This window comes from Nilaparvata lugens, chromosome 5 (genome assembly GCF_014356525.2).
Source record: "Nilaparvata lugens isolate BPH chromosome 5, ASM1435652v1, whole genome shotgun sequence".
Taxonomy (NCBI): Eukaryota; Metazoa; Arthropoda; class Insecta; order Hemiptera; family Delphacidae; genus Nilaparvata; species Nilaparvata lugens.
In genome coordinates this window covers 7,993,679-8,019,427 of record NC_052508.1, presented here as the reverse complement: position 1 = coordinate 8,019,427, position 25,749 = coordinate 7,993,679, and the positions used below count along the sequence as shown (strand labels likewise).

The following is a 25,749-nucleotide window of genomic DNA, read 5'->3' as shown; positions in this document are numbered from 1 at the left end:
AAGAGTAAGTGATTATTTTATCAATTTTCCACAATAAATTATTCATCTATGAGATCCTTGATATTTTTTTTGTATTATTTTAAAAATATTGTTCATAAAATCAAAATTGAACATTGATGTCATAAAATCAATAAATCGAGTATCGGCTCTTATGTCCATTCTATCAACTTTTTCTGTCGACTCTCGACTACGAAGCATTTTGCATTTTTCGTTGTGTGGTTGTTTTTCAAACACGCGTGGTTACGATTAGCTAGTTTATTAATAATTGTTATTTTAATAATTCGAATGAATTCACAATTGCCATCTTTGTATGATAGTATATTTATCAAGTAACAGTAGTTATAGATAATAGTTATCCTGTAAACATTTTAGTAGTTTTGTTTTGAGGTTAGCTGATCAATGAGCGTTATTCTGTTGTAGTCTATAGTTTTTAGATTAATTTGTAATTTTTCCAGGCATAACAATGTCTAAATTCAAGGTACAAAAGAAAAAACAGATTCGTATCATTGAAAAAGATATTGAGCTTGTCAAATTTCTTAGCAGCAATAATGTAAACGAGAGAAATAAAGCGCTGAAGAAAACCAAGAGGGTTTTAGAATATCGGTCTCAAATGAAGGATTGCGGTGAGTAGGAATAAATATTTTAGCTTAAGATCTTTAAACACAAGAAATTCATTTTTTCAGTGTTTCAATGTTAAATGCTTTTACTATGCACAATATTTAATACGCCTGTTTGATAAATTATGTCCAATAAATTATGTTGGATGTTTACATTTTTGATCAGAGTAGCAAATAACTGTAAGTGTACGTCCAGTACAACTTTCAATAGAATAACCTTTTCATTTTTTCATTGTAGATTTCACTGCATCTGAAGCAAGAGTTCTATGGAAAGGACTTTTCTACTGTCTATGGATGGCTGACAAACCCTTATATCAGGTAATCTACAATTAGTGACTCAGTACCAAGTAATTCTACTTGAAATGTTATATTTTGATAATCATATAAGCTACGGTACAGTAGTTATTTTTTCAGGTTTATAAGCAGTTTTCTCATTATCATTAGGCTATAGTAGATCAAATATTGTACTAAGTCACTGCGGCCCAGCAGAATTTTTACATTGGATAATTGGCAAGCTTGAATTAAAAAGTAGGTATTTGTCACAATCTTGCAAAGTGATATTTTGGCTGGAGGTACAAATCTCAATTTATTTCATGCCTAGTCCACACTATCTGGCCTAGTCGTCAACAAACTTTGTCGCGCGGCCAACAAACTCTACAAGTTGGTCTTGCCCTCCACACTGCAATGTGACCATTTGTTGATGCTCAGCTGGCCACTCGACCAAAATCGGAGCAAAGGCTAGAGAAGGCGAGCGCTGATAAAGCACCCATCCACTCTCTCGCTCGTCGCACATTTGTACGCATAGGGCAACATGTATATAGGTACAATAGGGTGTCACCTTTCTACTCCTACTTTGAGGCCAACAGAAATACCATCTGAACCTCAAGCGACAAATGTGATACTTTTACATACCATTTTGATAAAAGTTGTGAAATCTTATATTTTTAAATGTTAAAAAATCGTGAATAAGTGTCTATTTTGACGTAACTCATACTTCGACCCCCTACGACAAAGACCAAGTCAGGTCCACTACTGATAACAGTAAATGATCTATAGTGAGGTCCACGTTATAATGGCAGTGTTGGATTAGCAATGGTATTGCTATCCTTGTCTATCATTCAACAAAGCGGATAGCGCTATCTCTCTCTAGCTTTGCTCTGTTGCCAGATCGTCTTTTAACAATGTAGAATTAATAATTAATTAACAAAATACCGTATTTTATCTTAATTATAAAATTTATTATAAAATTATTGAAAAATATAATTTTTTTCTTAATAAAATATAATGTATTATTTTAAACGAGAATGAACAGTTAATATTACATCAATAAACCTGTATCAACTACCGTCTATAGAAGGCGTTGACAAGACTGAGTATCGGCAACGTTGTTATCCTATCTTTATCCATTGCCATTGTAACGTGGACCTCTCTATAGATCTCTGGTCAAGACGAAGGAAGTATGAGAGTGGATGCGGCATAACAAATATAATCTGAATTTTTGTTTCTGTCACCAGGAACAAATAGCAGATAGCAACAGTCATTATTAGTGCTCTGTTTCACAAAACTAAGTGATGTGCTAACTTTTGTCAAAACTTTTCTCTGATATTGAAATAAAAACATGCATATATCGTCAAATTTTACAGTTTTATTTGGTACAGGACCATGGTTTCGTCGCTACACAGAGAATTTGACGAAATATGTGTATTTTATTTCATTATCGAACGGTTCTACAACATCGACAGTGACTCAGTCGAATGTCTCTGATTTGTTTCTCTTCAGTGTTTTTCAACATTTTTATTACTCTTCAATATAACCATAGAGAAACAATAGCATAAATAGATATCCCATGGTATAGGGAGTTTATGTCGCAACTTTTACTGTTATCTCAAGCCTATAGTCCACGTGGTTCTTTCCCGTGAAGCTTTATGACGATGGTAGTCTCTCATATTGTGCCGTTCATACACTCTTACCCGGTCAAAACAGTAAAATTCGACAATTATCAAGAGTAATCGGCTTGAGATAACAGTAAAAGTTGCGACATAAACGCCCTAATGGGATATCTACTTACGCTATTGTTTCTCTATCGTAGAACCGTTCCATAATTAGCCACACAGGTCACGCAACCATGATCCTTTACCAAATGAATCTGTGTAGAATTCGACAACATATGTGTGTTTGTCCACGTAGTTCTTTCCCGTGAAGCTTTATGACGCTGCTAGTCTCTCATATTGTGCCGTTCATACACTCTCACCCGGCCAAAACAGTAAAAATCGACAGTAATCGGCTTGAGATAACAGTAAAAGCTGCGACATAAACGCTCTATACCATGGGATATCTACTTACGCTATTGTTTCTCTATGATATAACCTAATAAATTTTACCTGTTACCAGGAACAATTAGCAGAGAATAACTGAAAATTGTTTTTCATCACCACAGTGCTTCAACACTTTAATCACTTTTTATTGATAGAATTTTCTCTCTGTCACCAGGAACAAGTAGCAGAGAACATCAGCCAACTAGTTCACTGTTTCACGAAGCTTGAAGACGCGCTAACGTTCGTGGAGGCGTTCTTCTGGACGATGTCGCAGGAGTGGCTGGGCATCGACCAGCTCCGCATGGACAAGTGTCTGATGCTGGTGCGGCGAGTCGTGCGACAGAGCATGCATAGTGTGCGGCGACAGAGCAACTGGGGTGCGGCGGCCGTCGACCGTCTCACCGCCTGCTATGCGCGTGTGCTGGCCAAAAGTCAGAAGGGACTTGTCATGCAGTTGGCTGAACTTTATCTTACTGAGTTGGCTAAGGTTGGTAACAAACATACATTATGAAAACTAACTTTTCACTTTCCTTGCCCTATTACCATAGGTAAGGAAAGTATTGCTTTCCGAGAAGAATTAAGGTACCCGAATTTCTAAATTTCTATACGTTTCAAGGTCCCCCGAGTCCAAAAAAGTGGTTTTTGGGTATTTGAATATAATATGTGTGTGTGTGTGTGTGTGTGTATGTGTGTGTGAGGGTGTGTGTGTGTGTATGAGGGTATGTGTGTCTGTGTACACGATATCTCATCTCCCAATTAACGGAATTACTTGAAATTTGGAACTTAAGGTCCTTACAATATAAGGATCCGACACGAACAATTTCGATCAAATGCAATTCAAGATGGCGGCAAAAATGTTGTCAAAAACAGGGGTTTTGGCAACTGTTGATTCTATTAAATCATTCATATAAAGAGATAGCAGACCTCGAGTGTCTCCAGCGTTATTGTCCTGTCACCAGCTGGTTCAGATCTTTAAGTAGTAGACTTGAGATACGCGTGAACACTAGCGTCAGGTGATCAATTCCATAACGGCAAGGAAATTTGTGTGAGTACGCCACACCAGATTTTTCTTCTTTGGTTAAGCCTTATCCCAATCATATGGGGTCGGCATTTCCATCCTTCAGCCGTCCCCTCCACAAAATCCTGTCCATCTCCTCCCCGCGTCACCAACCCCTCTCCCTCAATTAGCCTCCACTCTGTCTCTCCACATCATCCTCGCCCTCTCCTGCCACCTGGATCCAAATCCTGCACCCTCTATCCCACATAATCCTCATGTCCAAACCACCTCATCCTGGCCTCCTGCAACTTCCTACCCAACGACCCCACCCCAACTGTACTTCTAATAGTGAGGTCCACGTTATAATGGCAGTGGAGATAGGAGAAAAAACGTTGCGAATCCTATCCCTTCTCGTGACCCCATACATCCATCTTAGCCACTTCAATTTTCTTCTCTTGCCTCTTCGAAACAGGCCAGGTTTTCGCGCCATACAACATAGCTGGTCTCACCATCGATCTGTACACTTTAGCTCAACTCACACTTGGGCGACTCAGGTCGAGAAGAGACTCGACTCTAGTCGAGAGCATGTGTTTCCAAATAGAGACACTCAGACCAGTCGATTCTAGTCTCCGCGACTGTCACCATTTGATACTCATGCTCTCGACTAGAGTCGAGTCTCGTCTTGACCTGAGTGGCGTAAGTGTGAGTTGAGCCTTTCACTCCATCCTACAGTTCATTCTCTTATCGCAGAGCTCACCACTCATACTTCTCCAAGTACTCCACAAAGGCCGAGTAATGCTCAGACCATTATCTATCTTGCCTTCTTCACCAGCTGCCTAAGTGCAAATATGTCTTGGTTCCTCTTCAGGCACACTAACATTTATTCATTTCACCAATCAACATTGATTAACAAGTTTTGATTTGTACTGATCATTGCCATCTTGATAAATTAGTGTGTTCCTGTATTTTATTCATGTCATGACGCCATCAATCCTACAAGTGAGGGTAATTGATGAAGAAGGTATAAGGTATAACCGATATTCAACTCTCAACCTCTACCCTTGATAATCAATGAGCAAGTCTATAGTGAGGTCCACGTTATGATGGCAGTGGAGAAAGATAGGAGAACAACGTTGCCGATCCTCTTTCTTGTCAATGACGGTTGCTGATACAGGTTTATTGATGTAATATCAACTGTTCATTCTCGTTCAAAATAATCAATTATAATTTCTCAATAATTTCATAATCAAGATAAAATATCTTGTTAATCAATTATCAATTCTACATTGTTAAAAGAAAATCTGGGAACAGAGCAAAGCGAGAAAGAGATAGCGCTATCCGCTTTGTTGAATGATAGACAAGGATAGCAATACCATTGCTAATCGAAAACTGTCATTACAGCGTAGACCTCACTATGGGGCCCATGTCTCAAGCTTAATAGATCTACAAATTGTTCAGCCTCCATATGAGCACAGCAGTCATAGATTCCCCAATAATTTTGTTGAAAATGACTTCAACGAGTTTCCCACTACACATGTGTAAACATAAATAAAAATTGAAATCCAAGTACCCTTTTAAAATTATTTAGTCATGACATGTTTCGGCTCTATAATGCCATTATTAATTGATTGGAAAATTAGTAAAATTACATTAAATAAATACTATTGCAAGCTTTTTATTTTTTACTAAATAGGCTAATTTAGAAATGGTACTTAGGTTTCAATTTTTATTTATATTCAAAAGTAGTCCTAAAGACAATGTACATTACACAATGACAATGTGAAAACATATCTATATGACGATTATACAATCTGATAGACTTGTGCCTTTCTATTGTTCCAGACCTAACTTGTTTCAGCGACCTGAATAAAAAGAAAATGTCAAAAACCTCTAGCGATTTTGAGCAACATTTCCTGATATGATATACGATTAATGAATCTTTTAATAACATTTTTTGCAGGTTAGCGAAGGGAAACTGTCGTCAGAGCAAGTGTTCGAACTTGTGAAGCCATTCGCAAAGTACTTTGTGACACTCAGTGAGGGTACGCTCATCTCTCACATAATTGTGCCGATATTTCTCCGGCTAATTGAACAAACTGATATTGGAATCGAACATCAATTAAAATGGGAGGCTTGGAGAGATGTAAGTGAATATTGTACAAATTTATATTCTCAAACAATCATTAATTAAACTTGAATTAAAAAAAACACTTATGGAGTGAAAATGCACTTACATAATCTTGACATTAGAGTAAACTCCTAGTCTGATGATGACCAACAACAGGTCGAAACGATCGTCAGTACCAATGTAAGTGCATTTCCACTCCATAAGTGTTTTTTTTTTAATTCAAGTTTAATATTATTGTGAAAAAGTATGGATATGCAACAGAGTAATAATCATTAATTTGTTACTACACTTGTTCGTATAGTGAGGATTTGGTTAAAATCAAATTTATTAGTTAAAATGTTTATTTATTTTGTTAAAATGCATAGGCCTACATAAAATGACACTAGGCTATATCATCTTGAATAATAGACTGCATGCCAGTGTTTAAATAAAAAAATAGTATGTTAAGACATTTAGTGAGGTCCACGTTATAATGACAGTGTTTAATTAGCAATGGTATTGCTATCGTTGTCTATCATTCAACAAAGCGGATAGCGGATAGGCTATCATATCTCAGTTAATATTGGTCCAATCTTGAACAATCTGGTACCAATCGATAGGCAATTAAATTTACTAAAACAAGTTATTCTTGTAAAGTTTTTGTAATACCAACTGTTTCTGAGTTATTTAAGAAACTAACTTTTAAATGGCCGTCATTTTTTTATGAATTTGAAAAATTATAATTGTTTTCTTGCTTTGTCTAGTTGTTGTGAATGATCATGCAAAGTTTCAATTATTTCATATGTTAAACCATTTTAATTTAGAAAAAAAGTGAAAAAAACAAATTGGACGCTGTGTGAGTAACTGAAGACTTCCGGACAATTTGAATATGATATTTAGAATGCTTTTTACCCAGGAACAATGCCCTAGAGTATATGGAGCTCGTAAACACTCTGTATATTATGACCGGTAAATTAAGATTCTATATGCAAAATTTCAAGTTAGTATCAGTCCATTAGTAAGTTAGACGTGATGATGCGTCATTCGTGAATTTCCTGTCCCGTAAGTGTATAAGCCAATTCTTTCATTTATTCTTTCATTCTTTATTGATTGATTCATACAACAAGTACATAATCAAAATGATAGGGAGAGAAAAAAGGTAACCTTGTGCTATTCCTCTCCCAAATTTAGATAAGGTTACACATAGTCCGAAATAGGTTAAGTCTTGTAGTTGTTCACTTCACAAAATTTTCAGTCTTATTATTTTCACAAAGTAGATTTTTAAATTTAGATGCTTCAAAACCATACATAGAAGAAATATTTCACATTATTATCATCACTAATTTATAGATTATCTGTCTGTGTTTACCTGACTAAATTTCAATGCCTTAATTTCTTCTAATTTTGTATTTTCTCAGAGAGGATTCCCGGGCGGCTCCATCGATGTGATGGAGAGAGCCGATGCGGATGACGAAGAAGAAGAAGATGGAGAAGAAGGTGTTAATGGTCACGAAGAAGAAGAGGAGGAGGTGGAGGAGGAGAAGGAGGAGGAAGATAGTGATGAGGAGGAAGGAGGAGAAAGGGCTCTGGATCCTCGGGCCGGTCGTGTGAACGTTGAACTGCCAACTCTCAACATTGACCCTAGAATGTTTGTCAAACTGTTCAGCGAGTTGAAAGCCAGCAAAGATATTTCGCAGCTGGCACGCAATCAGCTGACGGTGCTCATCAGGAAGTGAGTAATACTATATTCGATAAAAATTACTTTACGACCGTATTCGTAGAAATTGTCATCCGTAAAATCCATCTGTAGCGTAGCAACTAATGATGGGATCCCATCAGAATAGTTGATTATGCTACTATAAGTGAGATGCACACAATGGCCCATATGAATAAAATCAGAGCAAATGCTCATGAGCAAGAGCATGGAGCATAAGGTTTTGCTCATGAGCAAAAGGTAGAAGCAAAAGCATTTGCTTATTTTTATATGAATAAGCTTTACCTTATACTCTTACATTATGCTCCTGAACTCTGGAGCAAATGCTCACGTATTGTAAAGATTTTTCATCAGCTGATTCGCTTTTGTAGCCTTAATTTGTTTTTATAGCTCACGGAAGCGCTAAATATGCAAGTAGGGGACACAGCTTGTGTTTGCGTCGTCTGCTCTGTTTTCTATGTTATGAATAGAGTTTTAGGTTAGTTGAGTTTAGAATTTTGAAATAATAGCGTGAAAAAATGTTATCTCTATAATAATCTTCAGCATATTCTTATAATATCAATAGCCTTCTTATAATCGTCTACACTCTCATCTTCTTAAATACCTATTTCCTATTTTGTGATGGCTATCTTTATATCAGGTAGCTATATTTTGTATTTATTCTTTTGTAGGGATAATGGTGATATATATCATGGTTGAATCTAAAAAGAGTTTTATAGTTCTCAACTATTGGTTGTGATCGTATCTGGTATAGTTTCCTCTTCCTCATACGAATTAGTTGAGCCATTTTACTATGAGCAGAAGGTGACAAGCTGCTCTAGACTAGACTCACCTTTTTTGAAGCATTTGCTTCAAAAGTTGAGCAAATGCTCTAGTTTATTCATACAATTTTGAGCAAAAGCTTTTACTTTTGAGCAAATGCTCAAACTATTTTTTTATGAGCACGAGCAAACGGTTTTGCTCACGTTTATTCATAGAAAATGAAGCAAATGCTCCATATTTTAGAAGTATAAGCAAATGCTCAACTTTATTCATATGGCCCATTATTTGATTAACATTGGTTTGCTATCCCTTTCTTTCAGCAGATAGCTTTACCATTTTCTAGCTCCGCATAGTTGCCATATCGTTCGTATGCTATGAATAAATAAATATACATTATGAATAGAATAGAATTTTTATTGCAGCAATATCTGAGGTCTTCAGATACAATACAAGTGTCAAATATATACAACATAATACATGATACAAAATACAAATATATTACATCAGTAAGTTACACTATCAGTACCCTATGATAATGTCACCTGATTTTCAACTTATAGCCGAATATTCCTAGCTTATGTATAAAAATCGTCAATCTTGTTTAAAGGGTTAGCTGCTAAGAAACGTTTCATATGATTTTTGAAAGTTCCATTCTCCATATTTCTAAGATCTTCAGGAAGTGAATTAAACGATTTTATTGATGAAAATAGAGATGATTTTTTATGTGCTAGAATAGGTATACCGATAAGTAGTCAAACTACCCCTATTTCTAGTGTTATGGCTATGAACTACACCCTGCTCCACAAACTTCTCCAAATTCTCCTTAACATAAATAAGGCTCTGTTGAACAAATATTGAAGGTAGAGTCAATGTTCCCAGAAGTTAAAAATGCTCATCACACTGTGCTCGCTTAGAAAGCCCACAAATCAGTCTGATAGCCTTTCTCTGTATTCTAAAAAGTCTACCACTGTAAGTTCTGGAACGCCAAAGTATGGTGCCATATGACAAATGAGAATTTATGTGAGCGTAATAAATCACCGTTAAAACATCCAAACTGACATAAATATGACCTCAGTTTTCTAATTAAGAAGACTCCCTTATTCAGCTTGCTAGCAACAATGTCAATATGCTGGGACCAACTAAGGCAAGTGTCAAGTGTGAAGCCCAGAAACTTTGCCTCTTTCTCCTCACTCATAGTCAGTCTTCTATTATAACTGATAGTCAAGTTCTGAGCTTTATCAGAGTTTACACGTAATAAATTTGAATTACACCAGCTCTCCATCGAATCAGCCAAGTCCTGGGAAGCTTGGACTTAGTAGTCTACTCATTCATTTGTGAATACGCTAAGAACACTCGCTCCGCAATCGCTCCACACTCGCTCTGCAATCGCTCCACGCACGCTCCGCACTCGCTCTGCAATCGCTCCGATCAAGAACGTTACGGGAGATGTTAGCTCTTCTCGCGTTCCACTCTTGCGCCCCGGTCGATCATCAATCGATCTGCTCGAGTGACGTTCGATTGCGGAGCAGAGCGAAAGTCTGTACACACGTTTAGAGTTACAACCCCTCATTTCTTAAAAAAACTAAAACTTCAATCAGCCGCCATTTTGGATAAAAGTATCATAGAATATTTTGATGGATACCATCTTTCTAGGATCAAAAAAGCCTTTAAAATGATGTACTACACAGTGGGTGTTTATATTATATTACAAAATATTCGAGTTCCCCTAAGTTATAAAAAAGTCACCCCCTCAAGAGGGGTTTAAATTCAGTTGTACGTCAAAAGGTAGAGTATTCGACCAATAACTCATCCTGAAAGTTACAGTATTATATCTACAACAGTCTCCAACTTATTGAAGGGTTCCCATGCATATGACTCACTCTGTATGTTGAAAAACTGCAGTTTTATTTTGTCACATCCACATTTTATTATACATTAATACAGAATTGCAGTTTCGTGTTGAAATCAACGCATCTTCAGCTGTAGATGAAAAAATTCCACAATATCAATTCTCATTAAACAAATTTTATCAATATTACATTCAGTTAAGGTTATCATTGTTTGTTTTCTGTTGGGCAGATATCGAAGTTAATTTTCTACTTTTTCACAGATACACAACACTGGCCGATGGCAAATTCCCGCTCGGAATGCAAAGGGTAGAACTACCCCCAAAAACCAACTGGAAAAACTTCACACTGTCGGCCGCTAAGAAGCTCACTGCGGATATGCTTGATGACGAATTGTCCAAGGTAATTATAATAACTATCTTATTAAACGAAAATTCAAATTAAATGCTGCCAATCTCACATTTCTTTCCATTTGTGATTACATTATCTACCGGGTGACCCAGAATATCGGGAACATTTAAAAACGCCATAAAACATTGGTGGGAAGGGCAAAAATGATTCTATTAATCTAAAGTTCAAGGCTTGCCATTTGAGAATTATTAATCACATCTATCACTTTTTGACAATTTCTTCATTTAGATGGCTTCCTCCTGAACTAATAAATTGTTCAAATCTGTGTTGACAATTCCTCATTGATCGCTGCAACATCTCATCTGGGATATTGCGGATTTCATTTTGAATTCTGCTTTAATTTTCAATTCATTCAAAATTATTGATCAAATTGTGAGCGAAATCTACACTACATGGCATTCAATGGCAACTGTGCGGGTCAGTATTGTTTGGTAACCGTGTAATCTCACGATTAGGTTGCGTTTCCGGGTCCCATGGATCTGTCCTATGGATCCACCTGCGATTTTCTGTTTGTGGAGCTATCTACTCAAATCAAACGTTCTCACAACTTGACCAATAACTGTGGTTGAATTATAACAGACAATTCACAATGAAATTAACAATATCACAGCTGACATGTTGCAGCAATCGTTCAGGAATCTCAACACAGATTTAAAGAATGCATTCGTGCAGAAGGAAGCCATCTTAATGAAGTAAGAGTCAAAAAGTGATAGATGTTAATAACTCTCAAATGGCAAGTCTTGAACTTTACATTAGTTTGAATTAAATCATTTTTGCCTTTTGTTGACGCCGTTCGAATATAATGGAGTTTGGCGCTGAGTAGTTAGCTTTCAATCTCCCCCGTCTATTGGCGCACTCTAGTGCGTAATTGTTTGTTTGGCTTGTAGTTTTTCATTCAGTCGGTTCGCATAGCTGCATCCGTTGACAGGACAGTTCGACTCATTCGTTGATCTTTTTGTATTTCTATCGGTAATTATTAATTGTAATTCCGTGTCTCCGATCGTAGGGACTAATAATTGATTTTAAAGTACATGTGAGAATTTGAGTATTTTTTATATTGAAAGCAGTAGTGAATTGATAGTAAAATTGAGAAGCAGAATTCCATACATGATTCAACAACTCTCTGCAGTTACATCATAAATCATGAGAGGTCAAGTGATTTATTTACATTTCTGTATTCCTTAATTCTTTCCTTTACCTTTTTATACCTATAGGTATAAATCACTCTGACTTACAGTGTAGATCATCAGCCGGGGGTAAGTTTTAATAATAGAAATTTTCATTGCATCATGAATGGATTCATTAGTCTTTTTCTGCCAGAATATATATTGAATATTAAATCGTTCAAAATTACAGTCCACTTGATCAGAAATTTGTATAACTACGCTTCCCACTTTTGTTTTATGGCGTTTTCAAAAGTTTCCGTTATTCTGGGTCACCCGGTATATAATTCATAAAATAATAGTTATTACTGAGTGAATAATGGTAACACCATCTTGGATATTTTCAGTCTATCATTGTTCCATCACATTTAAAGGGCCCCAGTACATAAACCATGATTTTACTTCTGGCCATAGATGTAGTTTACGTTCGTTCGTTCCCGTGTGCAGATCAGAATAAAAATGGAATAGTATAATTTAATGTAATGTAATTAATGTAAGGAAATGGAATAACAGGGTTAGTCTTGAAAGGGCCTATTTTCTCTATGGACCTATTTAGTCATAGTGTCTTATTTAATCATATTTTGTCTTATCTAGTCATGACTTGTGATGTGCTAACATTGAATGCGTATATGTGCAAGTACACGCTTGGTTAAAAGAGCCTGGCAACAGAGAAATTGAGGTTGTGAGGTTAAAAGGTACCAAACGTGCAGACGAGGAACAAAATCTGGAAGAACAATAGCAACAGTCACACTGAAAGCATGCACTTGCTGGGTGCGTTCAATGTAAGCAGCAACAGAATAGAATAGAATACTGGTTGCATTCTATAGAATAGTTGTCATCGCAAGGTTGCCAACTTCATGTCCTGAAAGTTTCATGTAGATAAATTTAGCCGTTTTTGAAAATAATTAATTTGTTTCGTTACTTATTTGATGACCCTCGTATTAACCTTGACCTTTGGTGGTTTTTGAAGGTGACCAGTCTGCGCCAGGAGTTGGACGAAGCGGAGCAGCTGGAAGTTGAGACTCCGGTGGGCAGGTGGTCGGTGCAGGTGGCCGACAGTCGTGCCAATCGGAAACGCAGGAGGAATATGATGCGGAAGGCCGCCAAGCAGGGAGGAGGGGGTGCTATCAAGTGGGTCACCACTGACACCAAGCCGACAGCACAGCTAAATGGAGACTGTGCGCTGGGTGCCGAAGGAGATTGTGAGGTAAACGATTGGTTCATTACAATTTACTATTAACATCATCTTAATTTATGAATATTAATGAGCATTTTATTATTCTTGTATGAATCACCTTGACAGTTAGGCTCAACTTACACTTACGCAACTCAGGTCTCGACTCTAGTCGAGAGCATGTGTTTTCAAATGGTGACGTCGCGGAGACTAGAATCGTCTGGTCTGAGTGTCACCATTTGGAAACACATGCTCTCGACTAGAGTCAAGTCTCTTCTCGACCTGAGTCGCGTAAGTGTGAGTTGAGCCTAAATGAGCTTTTTATTGTTCTTGGATCAGAGTGGCCACCTACCGGGAAAACCGGGAGAACCTTGAATTCCTCATGATTTTACTAACCGGGAAAAATAGCGTGAATTAAGCCTACTCATGAATTTTTCCAATTACTCATAATTTTTTCAAAAAAATCAATTCAGTAAAGAAGTGTAAATCAACATATTTAATTAGTAAACTTCCTATAATTTTTGGTTAGCCTATGCTTCTTAATGTGCTGATAACAGTTCCTCTAGTGCAATAGAAGTAATTTTTGTCATAGTCATTCAATTTCAGCTGTTTTAATCCATGAAATCAAGCCGGTAAACAGCTGATTGTAGAACAAATAAACATATGATTCTCATTACAGCATACTATACTGTAATAAAATCATATGTTTTCTTTACAGTCGAGTATGTTTCCTAGTTCCGAATTTGGAACAGCAAAACTAGAACAAAAACCGCCTTTTAGCGCTCCAAGTGGAAATTTTGTCAGCTACAATCAATAAATTCCTGATTCGAAACTTGTAAACTAGGTTATGTTTATAAATCATCTTAGACCATTTCTAGAATAGACACGCTGGGAAGCCTAGCCTCTGAAGCCAACATCTTAACTGCCAAATCCGCCCACCTTGACGTCACAACCAAGCTAACAACAATGCATTGAATAACAACAATGTAAGTTAAACACCACAAACACCTACACAACAAACTTTTGTGACGTCAAGGTGGGCGGATTTGTTAGTTAGTGATGTTGGCTTCATCGACTTTCAGTATGAATATACAATGAGCCGTGTCTAATCTATAACTGGTCTAAGGAATGCATGTAGTAATGCCAGCACAAGCAGGTAATGTTTTCTGTTTCTCAATTATTCTTTTCTAGATTATTATGACAAAAAATAGTGTAAGTTACTTGGACGTGAATGTCTTTTGCAGTGCTCGAATGAAATTCTAGTCTCGGCTAACGCCTCGACTAGAAACATCATTCTCGCCTGCAAAAGTGGCCTTCCCGTCCTTGTGACTTAAGATACTATTATGGTCTAAGGGTGTAACTGAAGACTGTTGGCCTAGTAGATTTCACATTAATTTCTGGTTTCAATCGATTGGTTAGCTTATTTTTAGTATAAAAAGTATAAAAATTGGCGCTCGCTTATCGTTTATTTCAAAATGATCATATTTTTAGTCATGATATAAATCAATTAAATTTCAAAATTAAATATTTTTATGGCTTCTTTCTCTTCGGAATGAGACTTTCTTCAAGGTAGGAAGAGTCACCAACAGTTGGAATCGGCTGCTGTACATACATATACTGTATATTATGGCTTCATTAGTAAAAATATGATCAAAAACTGCCATTATTACGTGGATCTCACTATAGTACCAAGCATTAAAATGACTCTGTTGAGCTGTAACCTGTTACTAGTGTGAAAATTAATTATCCTTCTTTTGTTTTTTTTCAGATTGATGACGAATCTTTCACGATATCGACGCAAAAGGTCGAAAAGAAAAGGAAGAGGAAACGAAAGTCGCTTACAGCTGACGAAGGTGGAAGTGGGAAAACGAAAAAGAAGAAAGACGAAGTACTGTGCAATGGAGGAATAGCGGAGAATGAGACCAGTAAAGAATTGAGGATAAACGGAGGAGGAGGAGGAGGCGAGTGGAGAGCAAAGAATGACGATGATTGGGGAAAGGACCTGGATGAGGGGGAGGTTGAGATATTCATTCCAAACAAAAAGTATGTGGCGAAACAAAAGAAGCTGGGACTGCCTGTGCCAAAGTCAGAGGTGATTCAGTCAGCGAGCAGCAATAATACTCCATCACCGGTGAGTTAGGAGCTAATTATAAGTTTCCAGCATAGTTGACTATACAGAGTGTTTACGAACTGCCTACCACTGCTCTAGGGCATTGTTCCTGGGTAAAAATCATATCTAAATATCATATTTAAATTGTCCGGAAGTTTTCAGTTACTCACTCAGCAGCCATTTTACTTTTTTCACTTATTATTTTTATTCTAGTTAATGGTTAAACATACTAAATTGAAACTTTGCACAACCATTTATGATAACTAGACAAAGCTACAAAAAGATTATGATAATTTTTCAAATTCATACAACAAAATGGCGGCTATTTAAAATTTTGTTTATTAAATAACTCAGAAACCGTTGCTTTTACAAAAACTTTACAAGATTAACTTTTTTTAGTAAATTCAATTGTCTATCGATTGGTACCAAATTGTTTAAGATTGGACCAATATCAACTGAGATACGACAGTTTTAGTGGTTGGTGACCCACCTTTGGAGGGTTATGTAACGTTATTTTATTGTTTGAAATGACTAAAATCGCTTACTATTAACTTGCAATGCAAATAGAGATTGTTGAATTATTGAGGCGACGCTATCAGCATGACTTGGTTTGCATTGCAACAAAATTTCAGTGGTTATCTACCACCAAAACTGACATATCTCAGTTAATATTGGTCCAATCTTAAAAAAATCAGGTACCAATCGATAGGTAATTGAATTTACTAAAACTAGTTATTCTAGTAAAGTTTTTGTAAAACCAACGGTTTCTGAGTTATTTAAGGAACAAAATTTTAAATGGCCGCCATTTTGTTTTATGAATTTGAAAAATTATTATAATTTTTTTGTAGCTTTGACTAGTTGTCATAAATGATTTTGTGCAAAGTTTCAATTTAGTATGTTTAACCATTAACTGGGAAAAAAAATAAGTGAAAAAAGCAAAATGGCCGCTGTGTGAGTACCTAGCTGAAGACTTTCGGATAATTTAAATATGATATTTAGTTATGTTTTTCACCCAGAAACAATGTCCTAGAGTATTGGTAAGGAGTTCGTAAACACCCTGTATTAGAGATGTAAATGGTGTAACAGTCGAAGACCATAGATTATCCTATACTATTAAACGAGCAATTCCTGTTTATATGTTTAAGATGTTTATATATCTGTATGTGACCGGATCTCGAAAACGGTTCTAACGATTCTCACGAAATTTGCAACAAAGTGGGTTCATGATATGAAAATTCAATTGCACTAGGTCTCAATCCAGTTGATGGACCCTAAGGGACTCAACCCTTGCAACAAAGTAGGTTTATGATATGAAAATTCGATTGCACTAGGTCTCAACCCTGGGATAACACGCTGAAGGACATTAAAATTATAATACGTCTTTGGAAAAACAACTGGAAATTTTGTCGTCTGTCGATACCGTAATAAAAATGAGTGAGCGAGTGCATGTGTGGGTTATTCCTCAGCTGATCTCGCGAGAAGAATAATCCAGCAAGAAAAACTTAATATCGGGGACCGAGCTTCGCTCTGGAGTAAAAAAGCATAAAAAATTATTACGAAAGAAGAAATTATAATAACATTCATACAGAAATGTACTATCTAATCACAGTAAATTGAGATTAATTCCCGGAGTAATGCAAACATTTCCCTCACAAAGGCCCGGTTGCACAAAAGCCGGTTAAATTTTAATCCTGATTAATTTATTTCACGTGAACCAAATCAGAGAAGACCATTTCAAAAAGATGGATCTACTGGAATTAATCGGGATTGAAAATAACCCGGCTTTTTTGCAACCGGCACTAAGTACCTGATTGAATGATTACAAAAAGTTCAACAGCTGAGTCATAATTTTGACACAGTCCCACACACATGAACTCGCTCACTCACCTCCATCATCAACAGACGACGAAATAATTATTATCAGCTGTTTTTCCAAGGATGAGTAATAATTATCCTTTTAATGTCCTTCAGCGAGTTTTCCCAGGGATGAGACCTAGTGCAATCGAATTTATATATTATAAACCTACTATGTTTTAATTTCGTGAGAATCCTTAGAGTCGTTTTCGAGATAAACAGAAATTGATCGTTTAATAGTATAGGATTTTTGTTTATTTCTCTTTTTTTAGAAAACATGTTCACTTCAGAAAGTCAAAAATAGTAACTAGATGCTGTTAGTGTAGAATAGTACATAGTATATCAAGAAATATTGTAGCAAACATAGTATATAATTCTAAATCGAATTCATAGTACGAGGGCTATTTTTTTTCAACTTCCGATGTGGTATAAAAAAGAAACTAGTGAGAGTAATTGAATGAATTTATTATCAAAAGTTATTTACATTATTAGTTACTTCTCAACATAGTCACCATTCAGATTGAGGCATTTTTCATACCTGGGTACAAGCTTCTTAATACCTTGTTCATAGAAGTTAGCCGCCAGTGATTTGAGATGGTTTTTCACAGCATCTTGCAGCGCATCGTCTGTTCGGAAGCTCTGCCCTCCTAGCATTTTCTTCAGTTACGGGAAAAGGTGATAGTCGCTTGGTACTAAGTCTGGGCTATACGCCGGATGGTCAAAAACGTCCCATTTAAATCCGTCAAGAAGATGCTTCGTCACAGCAGCACTGTGAGGACGGGCGTTGTCACCCTTGGCCCCCTTCATCATGAATGTCAACTCGTCCATCTTTAAATTTCCTACACCAATCACGCACTGCACTGTCACTCATAAAGCTTTCACCATATACTCGTTCCATTCTACGGTGAATTTCTGCTGCGAATAACCCTTCAGCTTGCAAAAAACGAATTACACTTCGCAACTCACACTTGGCGGGAGATTCTATCATATTAGCCATGTTTATGTGTCGCTAGATGAACTGGTAATGACGACAGATGGCCGAAAACGAGTGAGGTTATAGTGTGAGATGTGCATAGTCAGCTGCCGTGCATTGTTGGCCAATGCCGCTCGCATTGCCATCTAGCAGCACGATCGGAAGTTGAAAAAAAAATAGCCCTCGTATATCTATTTGTAATTGATAATAATGTGTTTATTTTTTGAAGTATGAATAAATTGTTATTACTTTCCTTGCCCTATTACCATAGGTAAGGAAAGTATTGCTTTCCGAAAAAAATTAAGGTACCCCAATTTCTAAATTTCTATACGTTTCAAGGTCCCCTGAGTCCAAAAAAGTGGTTTTTGGGTATTTGTCTGTATATACTCGTAATATGTGTGTGTGTATGAGGGTATGTGTGTCTGTGTACACGATATCTCATCTCCCAATTAACGGAATGACTTGAAATTTGGAACGTAAGGCCCTTACAATATAAGTAAGTCCCATATCTGTAAAAATTTCATGAGCTCCGCCCCATCTATGCAAAATTTGTTTTTAGATTCTCAATTATCAGGCTTCAGATACAATTTAAACAAAAAAATTCGAGTGGAAAAGATTCAGCATGAGAATCTCCACAACTAATGTTTAGTAACATTTTCACCTAAAATTAAAAATAAGCTCAAAATTCGAGAAAATCTGATTATCCAATTGCAAACTGTTGGCAACTGTTGATTCTATCAACAGTGAAAAGACGATCTGGTAACAGAGTAAAGTGAGAAAGAGATAGCACTATCTGCTTTGTTGAATGATAGACAAGGACAGCAATACCATTATAACATTATAACATGGACCTCACTGTAGGGCATCTGTACAATTAAGTTTCAAGTTTTATTGTTCACATCAGCAATACAACAAAATAAAAAACATCTCATCAGATACCTATAACTAACAATAAAAGATACTAAGCACTTCTGAAAGGTTAATTTGGCACTATATCATAATGTATCAATAATACAGTAGAAATTACCTTTAAACTTATAAGTACACAACTCATATCAACATTTTGGAATAATGTAACTGATGATGGAAATGAACCTTAACATTTTATGTGAGAACCGATGCAAACAAAAATACTATTCACAAAAGAGCTTCCGCAAAGCCCTTGTCCGTGAATAGGAGTTTGAATAATGGGACATATGAAAACGACAAGACACATACACACGCATTCACACAGTCATCAATATTCGACAATTGACACATCGGAGCATTCCCCTCGTTACTTATATCTCATAGTGATATAAACTTCATGTGAACAGTGGCGAGGAAGCCACCATCTATAAATCGACCAATAGGTATTTTAAGACAGAAAAAAGAATTTAAGACAGAAGAGAGAAGAAGAAGAAAAATGTTTAGGTTTTATGACAATTTATTTACTTAGCTTACCACTCTGAAGAAATTTTCAGTTTCCAAAGGTGAATGAAGCCATAGCCAAAACTTCGTTTTACGGATGAATTGTTTGCAAATTTTCAGTTTCCTTATTTCCTCAGGAAGGATATTGTGAAATTTTGGTCCCAGAAAAATGAAACATCTTTGGAAGGTAGTACAGTTGGGTTTGGGAAGTCTCACCAGCATTCGTGTAGTTTGCCGTGTAACCAAACTGTCTTGTCCAATATTTTCCATCAAATATCTATCCCCACTCATTTTATAAAACAGGGATAGAACTTTCAACACATACATATATCTAAAAGGGAGAATCCCCAATGATTTAAACATAGGGAAAGTATGAGCCCGTCTACTAGCACCATAAATGACCGTAATGGCAGATTTTTGTAGAACTATAAGATTTTTAAAATGTGACATGAATGTGGAAGCATAGCAAGAAATGCCATACTCCAACCTACAATTGAAAAAAGCAAAATACATCATACGAAAAATAGATACAGGGAAGAACTCTCTTAATCGATAAAATGTCTTTACTAAATATAGAAGGTACCTTTTTATTTTTCTTATGTGAAAGTCCCAAGTTAAACTCTGGTCCAAAATCAATCCTAAATATTTGACGGATTCTGATTGTTTTATAACTTCACAGTCACAACCCACCGAATCACATCCAAATTGATGGTATTTAATAGGATATGGGAAATAGAAAGTTGCTGACAAAGAGAAGTTTATGTAGGAGGTTTTAGCTGCATTAATTGCTAATTTGTTGCAATCAAACCAACATCGCAGATCAAATAGATCATACTGATCAATTTCATGTATGACTTGTAGATTAATTATTACCAAGTAATTAAATCAGTATAATATTAAATGGGAACTCCTTTTTTCTATTTCAGAGAAAATCATTGAGTGGTAAAGAGAAGAAAGTCTTTTTCGTGTTGACAAGGAACAAGAGTCAAGGTGGGAATCAATATTTTCAATTGTATTATATAATCCTATTATATTAAGCGAGCAATTTCTGTATATCTGTTTATATTTTTATATGTTTATTTTTATCCTATGCTATTTAACGAGCAACTTCTGTTTATATGTATATATGTTAGTATTTCACCGGATCTCGAAAACGGCTCTAACGATTCTCACGAAATTCAGAACATAGTAGGTTTATAATATAAAGATTCGATTGCACTAGGTCTCATCCCTGGGAAAACTCGCTGAAGAACATTAAAGGGAAAATTATTATTCATCCTTGGAAAAACAGCTGATAATAATTATTTCGTCTTCTGTTGATGATGGAAGTGAGTGAGCGAATTCATATGTGTGGGACTGTGTCATAATTATGACTCAGCTGTTGAACTTTTGTAATCATTCAATCAGGTACTTAGTGCCGGTTGCAAAAAAGCCGGGTTATTTTCAATCCTGATTAATTCCAGTAGTTCCATCTTTTTGAAATTGTCTTCTCTGATTTGGTTCACGTGAAGTTAATCAGGATTAAAATTTAACTGGCTTTTGTGCAACTGGGCCTTTGTGAGGGGAATTTTTGCATTACTCCGGGAATTAATCTCAATTTACTGTGATTAGATAGAACATTTCTGTATGAATGTTATTATAATTTCTTCTTTCGTAATAATTTTTTTATGCTTTTGTACTCCAGAGCGAAATTCGGTCCCTGGTTATTTATGTTCAACGGATCTCGGAAACGGCTCTAACGATTTTCACGAAATTTGGAACATAGTAGGTTTATGATATAAAAATTCGATTGCACTAGGTCTTATCCTTGGGAAAACTCGCTGAACGACATTAAAAGGATAATTCATACTTGGCTGAAACAGCTAAGACTTTCGTCGTCTGTGGATAGTAAAAAGTGAGCGAGTGATTCTGTGGAAAATCAAAATATCGCATCCCCGAAATTCATAGGCTGACGTATGTAAAATAGCTGTAAAATATAAACACGATCATTTTAGAGAATTGTGTTCTGTTTATCAATAAATAAAAATAACGAGCGAAGCTCTGTGCCCCGATATTATTATTAAAGAGAATAAATCGAAAGGAAAGAACTTGCTTATACACGTACGGGATAGGAAAATTATGTTCGACGCATCATGACTTCTGAACTACTCGACTGTTTAACTTGAAATCTTGCCTATAGATTCTTAATTAACCGATGATGGTTATAGACCTATTTTCAATTCTTCAAGATTACATTACGTCAAGATTTCAGTTTGTCAAGTTTTAAAATAGACCCTTGCGGAGCACGGGTTTTTCTGCTAGTAAGGCATAAATTATTATAATGTTGACTAATGTATTTTGATATAATTGTTGAATAATATGGAGATTTCCTATATTTGCTTTGTCATTTGGATGTGAAAAACAAATTATTATACTTTAAAAACTTCATTTACTTGCCATTTGGATGTGTAATGATTTGAAAGACAATTAACTTATTGTACTTTAATAAACGCTATCTGTTTATTCTCAATTTCTAAAGGAAACAACATCTTAAACCAAAGTGTGTTTTCTCAAATAATAATAATAATAATACTGAGGGTGATGCTCACATAAGCTCTGAGGGTTGTGCGTGGGTAATGAGTGAGAGGGATGATGATGAGAGATGATGACCACTTTTTAGGTAGTCGGGACCGACGGATTATCGTCTCCTCCAAAAGACGGGGTGGCCGTATCTATGTGATTGTGCTGAGGTCAAAAACTTTTGCCCCGGTCGAGATTCGAACTCGGGTTCTCTTGATTATTAGACCGGCGCGTTATCACTTACTCCAACGAGCAACCCAACTTGAACAATCATTCAAAATACAAATATTTTAATGCCTTTAATATTCGTACTTTTTTTTATTAAAGAGCCATAAGAATTGAATAGTCATTGGTGCAATTCATAATATTGTTGAATGATAGTGCCCCTATTAAAACACACATAGATACGGCCACTCCGTCGTCATTCAGAGGAGACGATAAGCCGTCGGTCCCGATTACCTAAAAAGTAGTTGTCATCTCTCATCATCATTCCTCTCACTCATTACCCACGCACAAGCCTAAGAGCTTATGTGGGCATCACCCTCAGTATTATTATTATTGAAAAATATTTTTTGTCTTCATAACTAAGTAGCCGGGGATCAATTCTGATCTCAAGACTAAGTAGTTGCAATTCAAAGCAGAGACTCATTCACTCTTTTCTGGATCAGAGGATTAGAAACGTGCATACAATATTAATTGTACCAAGAACTGCTGCTTTCTGCATAATTTTCATATGCCAGTTCTCCAACTGCAGTTTTACCATTGTTTGTGTCCATTCTTTTGTGACCAGACCATTGGCAGACACTACTATAGGGATTATTACCACCTTCCATGAAAGTTCTGAAAGTGTATTGTAAAGTGCTTGTAATGCCCGGTCTACACGACAACGATATTAGCGCAAACCTGCCAGGTTTGCGTCGTTTAGACGGGAGATCGTTGTAAATTTCTGAGGTTTGAAGGTTTGTGCTTTCTTCGATCAATCTCAGCCAGGTTAGCGTCAATTTTTCTAGGAAACGATTATGTCTCATCTATCCATCAAAACCTAAATCGCTTCAAAATGAAGATAGAGAATTCGCGATTTCAGATTCGGATTCAGAACCCTCAATTTATATATTGAGGAGAAGTGGGAGGAGGAGTAGGTGGAGGAGGAGGAGATGATGAGGAGGTGAAGGAGGAGGAGATGATGAGGAGGTGAAGGAGGAGTAGGTAGAGGAAAAGGAGGAGGAGGAGAAGAAGAAGGTGGAAGAGGAGGAGTTGAGGAGGAGGAATAGTTAGAGGAGGAGTAGTAGGTGGGGGATGAGGAGGAGGGGTGGAGGGTTAAGGAGGTGGTAGATGAGGTCGTGGTTGAGGAGTAGATGCAAGAGGAGGAGGGTTGAGGAGGTGGTGGAGGAGGAGAAGGAGGAGGCTTGAGTTACTATTCATCTCAAGTTTATAAACACTTCAAAGACTTCGTATAGAATTTATATATTGTTTAGTTTATAATACAGGTTTGTGTTAAAGTTGGTGTCGTGTGAACAGAGGTTTGAGCAAACTTGGCTCAAAGCCAGATTCGCGTAAACCTGGCTTTGAGCCAAGTTTGCGCAAATATCGTTGCCATGTAGACCCGGCATAAGATTTATGAAAAAAACTTTGAATTGAATAGAATAGAAATTTTCAAACTTATAAATGGTATTTGTTGTTACAGATACAGAGGAGTACCAGAAAACACTACAAACTAAGCCTGAAATACCATATAAGCCAGAGAAGCAACCTGAACATCCCATCTTTAAAGACACTGGCATCAAGAGTCCAATAAATCCATTTTATAAACGTTTAGGCTACAAAGATTGACGAGTTTTATGTAACATAACTTTTTAATAAACTATCGTTATATATTTTATTATTCGGTTGTTGTTTTATACTTCTTTTATTCATATTAGTTTATTGATCGAGCGAAGTGAGGTCTAAGATTCAAGTCGACGGTTTGGCATTTCTCTTAATGTTTAAATGTTTATATGTTGTGCATTTACGGCGAAACGCGGTAATAGATTTTCATGAAATTTGACAGGTATGCTCCTTTATAAATTGCGCGTCGACGTATATACAAGGTTTTTGGAAATTTTGCATTTCAAGGATTTTGCATTTCCTTCATAAGCCAATATTGGAGTAAAGATCAGACTATAGAATTATTCATCATAAATCAGCTGTCTAGTGGACTATAATACTACCCGTTCAAAAACATCGAACATCTTGAAAATGTATCTTTCCATCAACGTTAGTAGATAGTTGACTACTAGTAGTTCTGTGAACAGTAGACCTCACGCAGTATTCTCATCCAAAAGTACCTGATTGAAACTATAGACCTTATGGAAATACAGCAATAGACTACAGTAACTATATTACCCACAGTATGGCCATTGGAATTTTTTTTCCGCCGCCGCCATGAAGATTCCAAATATTTGAATTTTACAATGGAGCTTATAGACGATTATAAGTAAAATCGCTTGCCTTTACTTATTAAAGCATATTTTTGTGAATATTAACTTCGATGTAATTTCTTTAATGTTTTTTCTATATTCCCAATATAGTTTTTAAACTTGAAATAGTAATTCGTAGATAATAGCGAGTAAAAATGAAAGGTAGGTAACGTAACCTGAAAGATGAATCTCCAAAAAGCTTTTGAAATAATGTCATGATATTGTAATAATTTTTTTCCATTGACAAAGAATAATGAAGTTCTCATATCTATTTGTGGAAATATGATGGAATTCTCATCACAATAGATTCCATAACATTCAAATATTTTGTTTTATTAGTTGACAGCCAATAAGTCTGACGAAAATATTTTAAACAAAACATTGGATATAAACTGTGGAAAAGCAAATTGTTCTAGCCATAGTTCTATTTAATGATTTTAATAAACATGTAAGCAATTGAAAAAGAAAACACATTACCATTATTATTCATATTTAGTAATATTTCAAATCTTAAGCTCGTGGTAATGCAACTTTAAATCCATATTATATCAATAAATATTGACCAATTATTGAACATGTTATGGATAGGGTACCTACACAGTACTGAAGAGAATCAATAATAGAAGTCAAGACGTACTACTTAATCAGCACTTAATCACGGTTAAAAATGTCATAAAATGTTATATTTAATTGAGCCGCAAAAAGTATTTTGAAATTGGATTATTTTAAGTTCGATCCAATAAATTGGATGAGGAAATACAATAAAATTGAAATTTATCTTTCGACATATTTATCTAGATCACTGGTTCCCAATAAGTTGTCTGCGAAAGCTCTAGAAGTGGTCTGCGATGAGTCCGAAGGAAGGAAAATTAATGTTTCAAGCTTTATTAGTGTTTTTAAAATTTTCTTTATTGCCTATATTAAAGTATAATCAATTTCCCTTCGAAAATGCTATATCAAACTCATCGTGAGTTCAAAATATATTTACAATCGGTAAAATAAGTGGTAAGTTCCAAATTTCGAATGCTATAAGATAGGACTTGAAAGTTTGTTTGGAATCTTAATGGCGGATTTGTACCATATCACCGAGCTAACCAATCAGAAGCGTGACAGTCAATGGCCATACTGTGGGTAATATAGTTACTGTACAATAGACTGGCTTCTCCACACATCTGTGTAATCACTTGTCAGGTGATTTATGATGAATGATTCTATAGTCTGATTTGTACTCTAATATTGGCGTATGAAGGAGGCTCCTTTTTCCTTTTATATTATCCTTG

The 25,749-nt window shown here is 36.0% G+C and overlaps 1 protein-coding gene across 1 annotated transcript; it reads left to right on the top strand.

Moving 5' to 3' along the window:
* The first annotated feature begins 178 nt into the window (after nt 1-178).
* Nucleotides 179-23,895, top strand: LOC111047273 (ribosomal RNA processing protein 1 homolog). Its single transcript, XM_039429844.1, has 10 exons — nt 179-623; nt 856-935; nt 3,108-3,419; nt 5,890-6,072; nt 7,455-7,768; nt 10,623-10,761; nt 12,904-13,140; nt 14,876-15,238; nt 20,381-20,444; nt 23,698-23,895. The coding sequence occupies exons 1-10, from the start codon at nt 464-466 to the stop codon at nt 23,841-23,843; spliced, it is 1,998 nt and encodes a 665-aa protein (XP_039285778.1). The 5' UTR covers nt 179-463; the 3' UTR covers nt 23,844-23,895.
* The last annotated feature ends 1,854 nt before the right edge of the window (nt 23,896-25,749 follow it).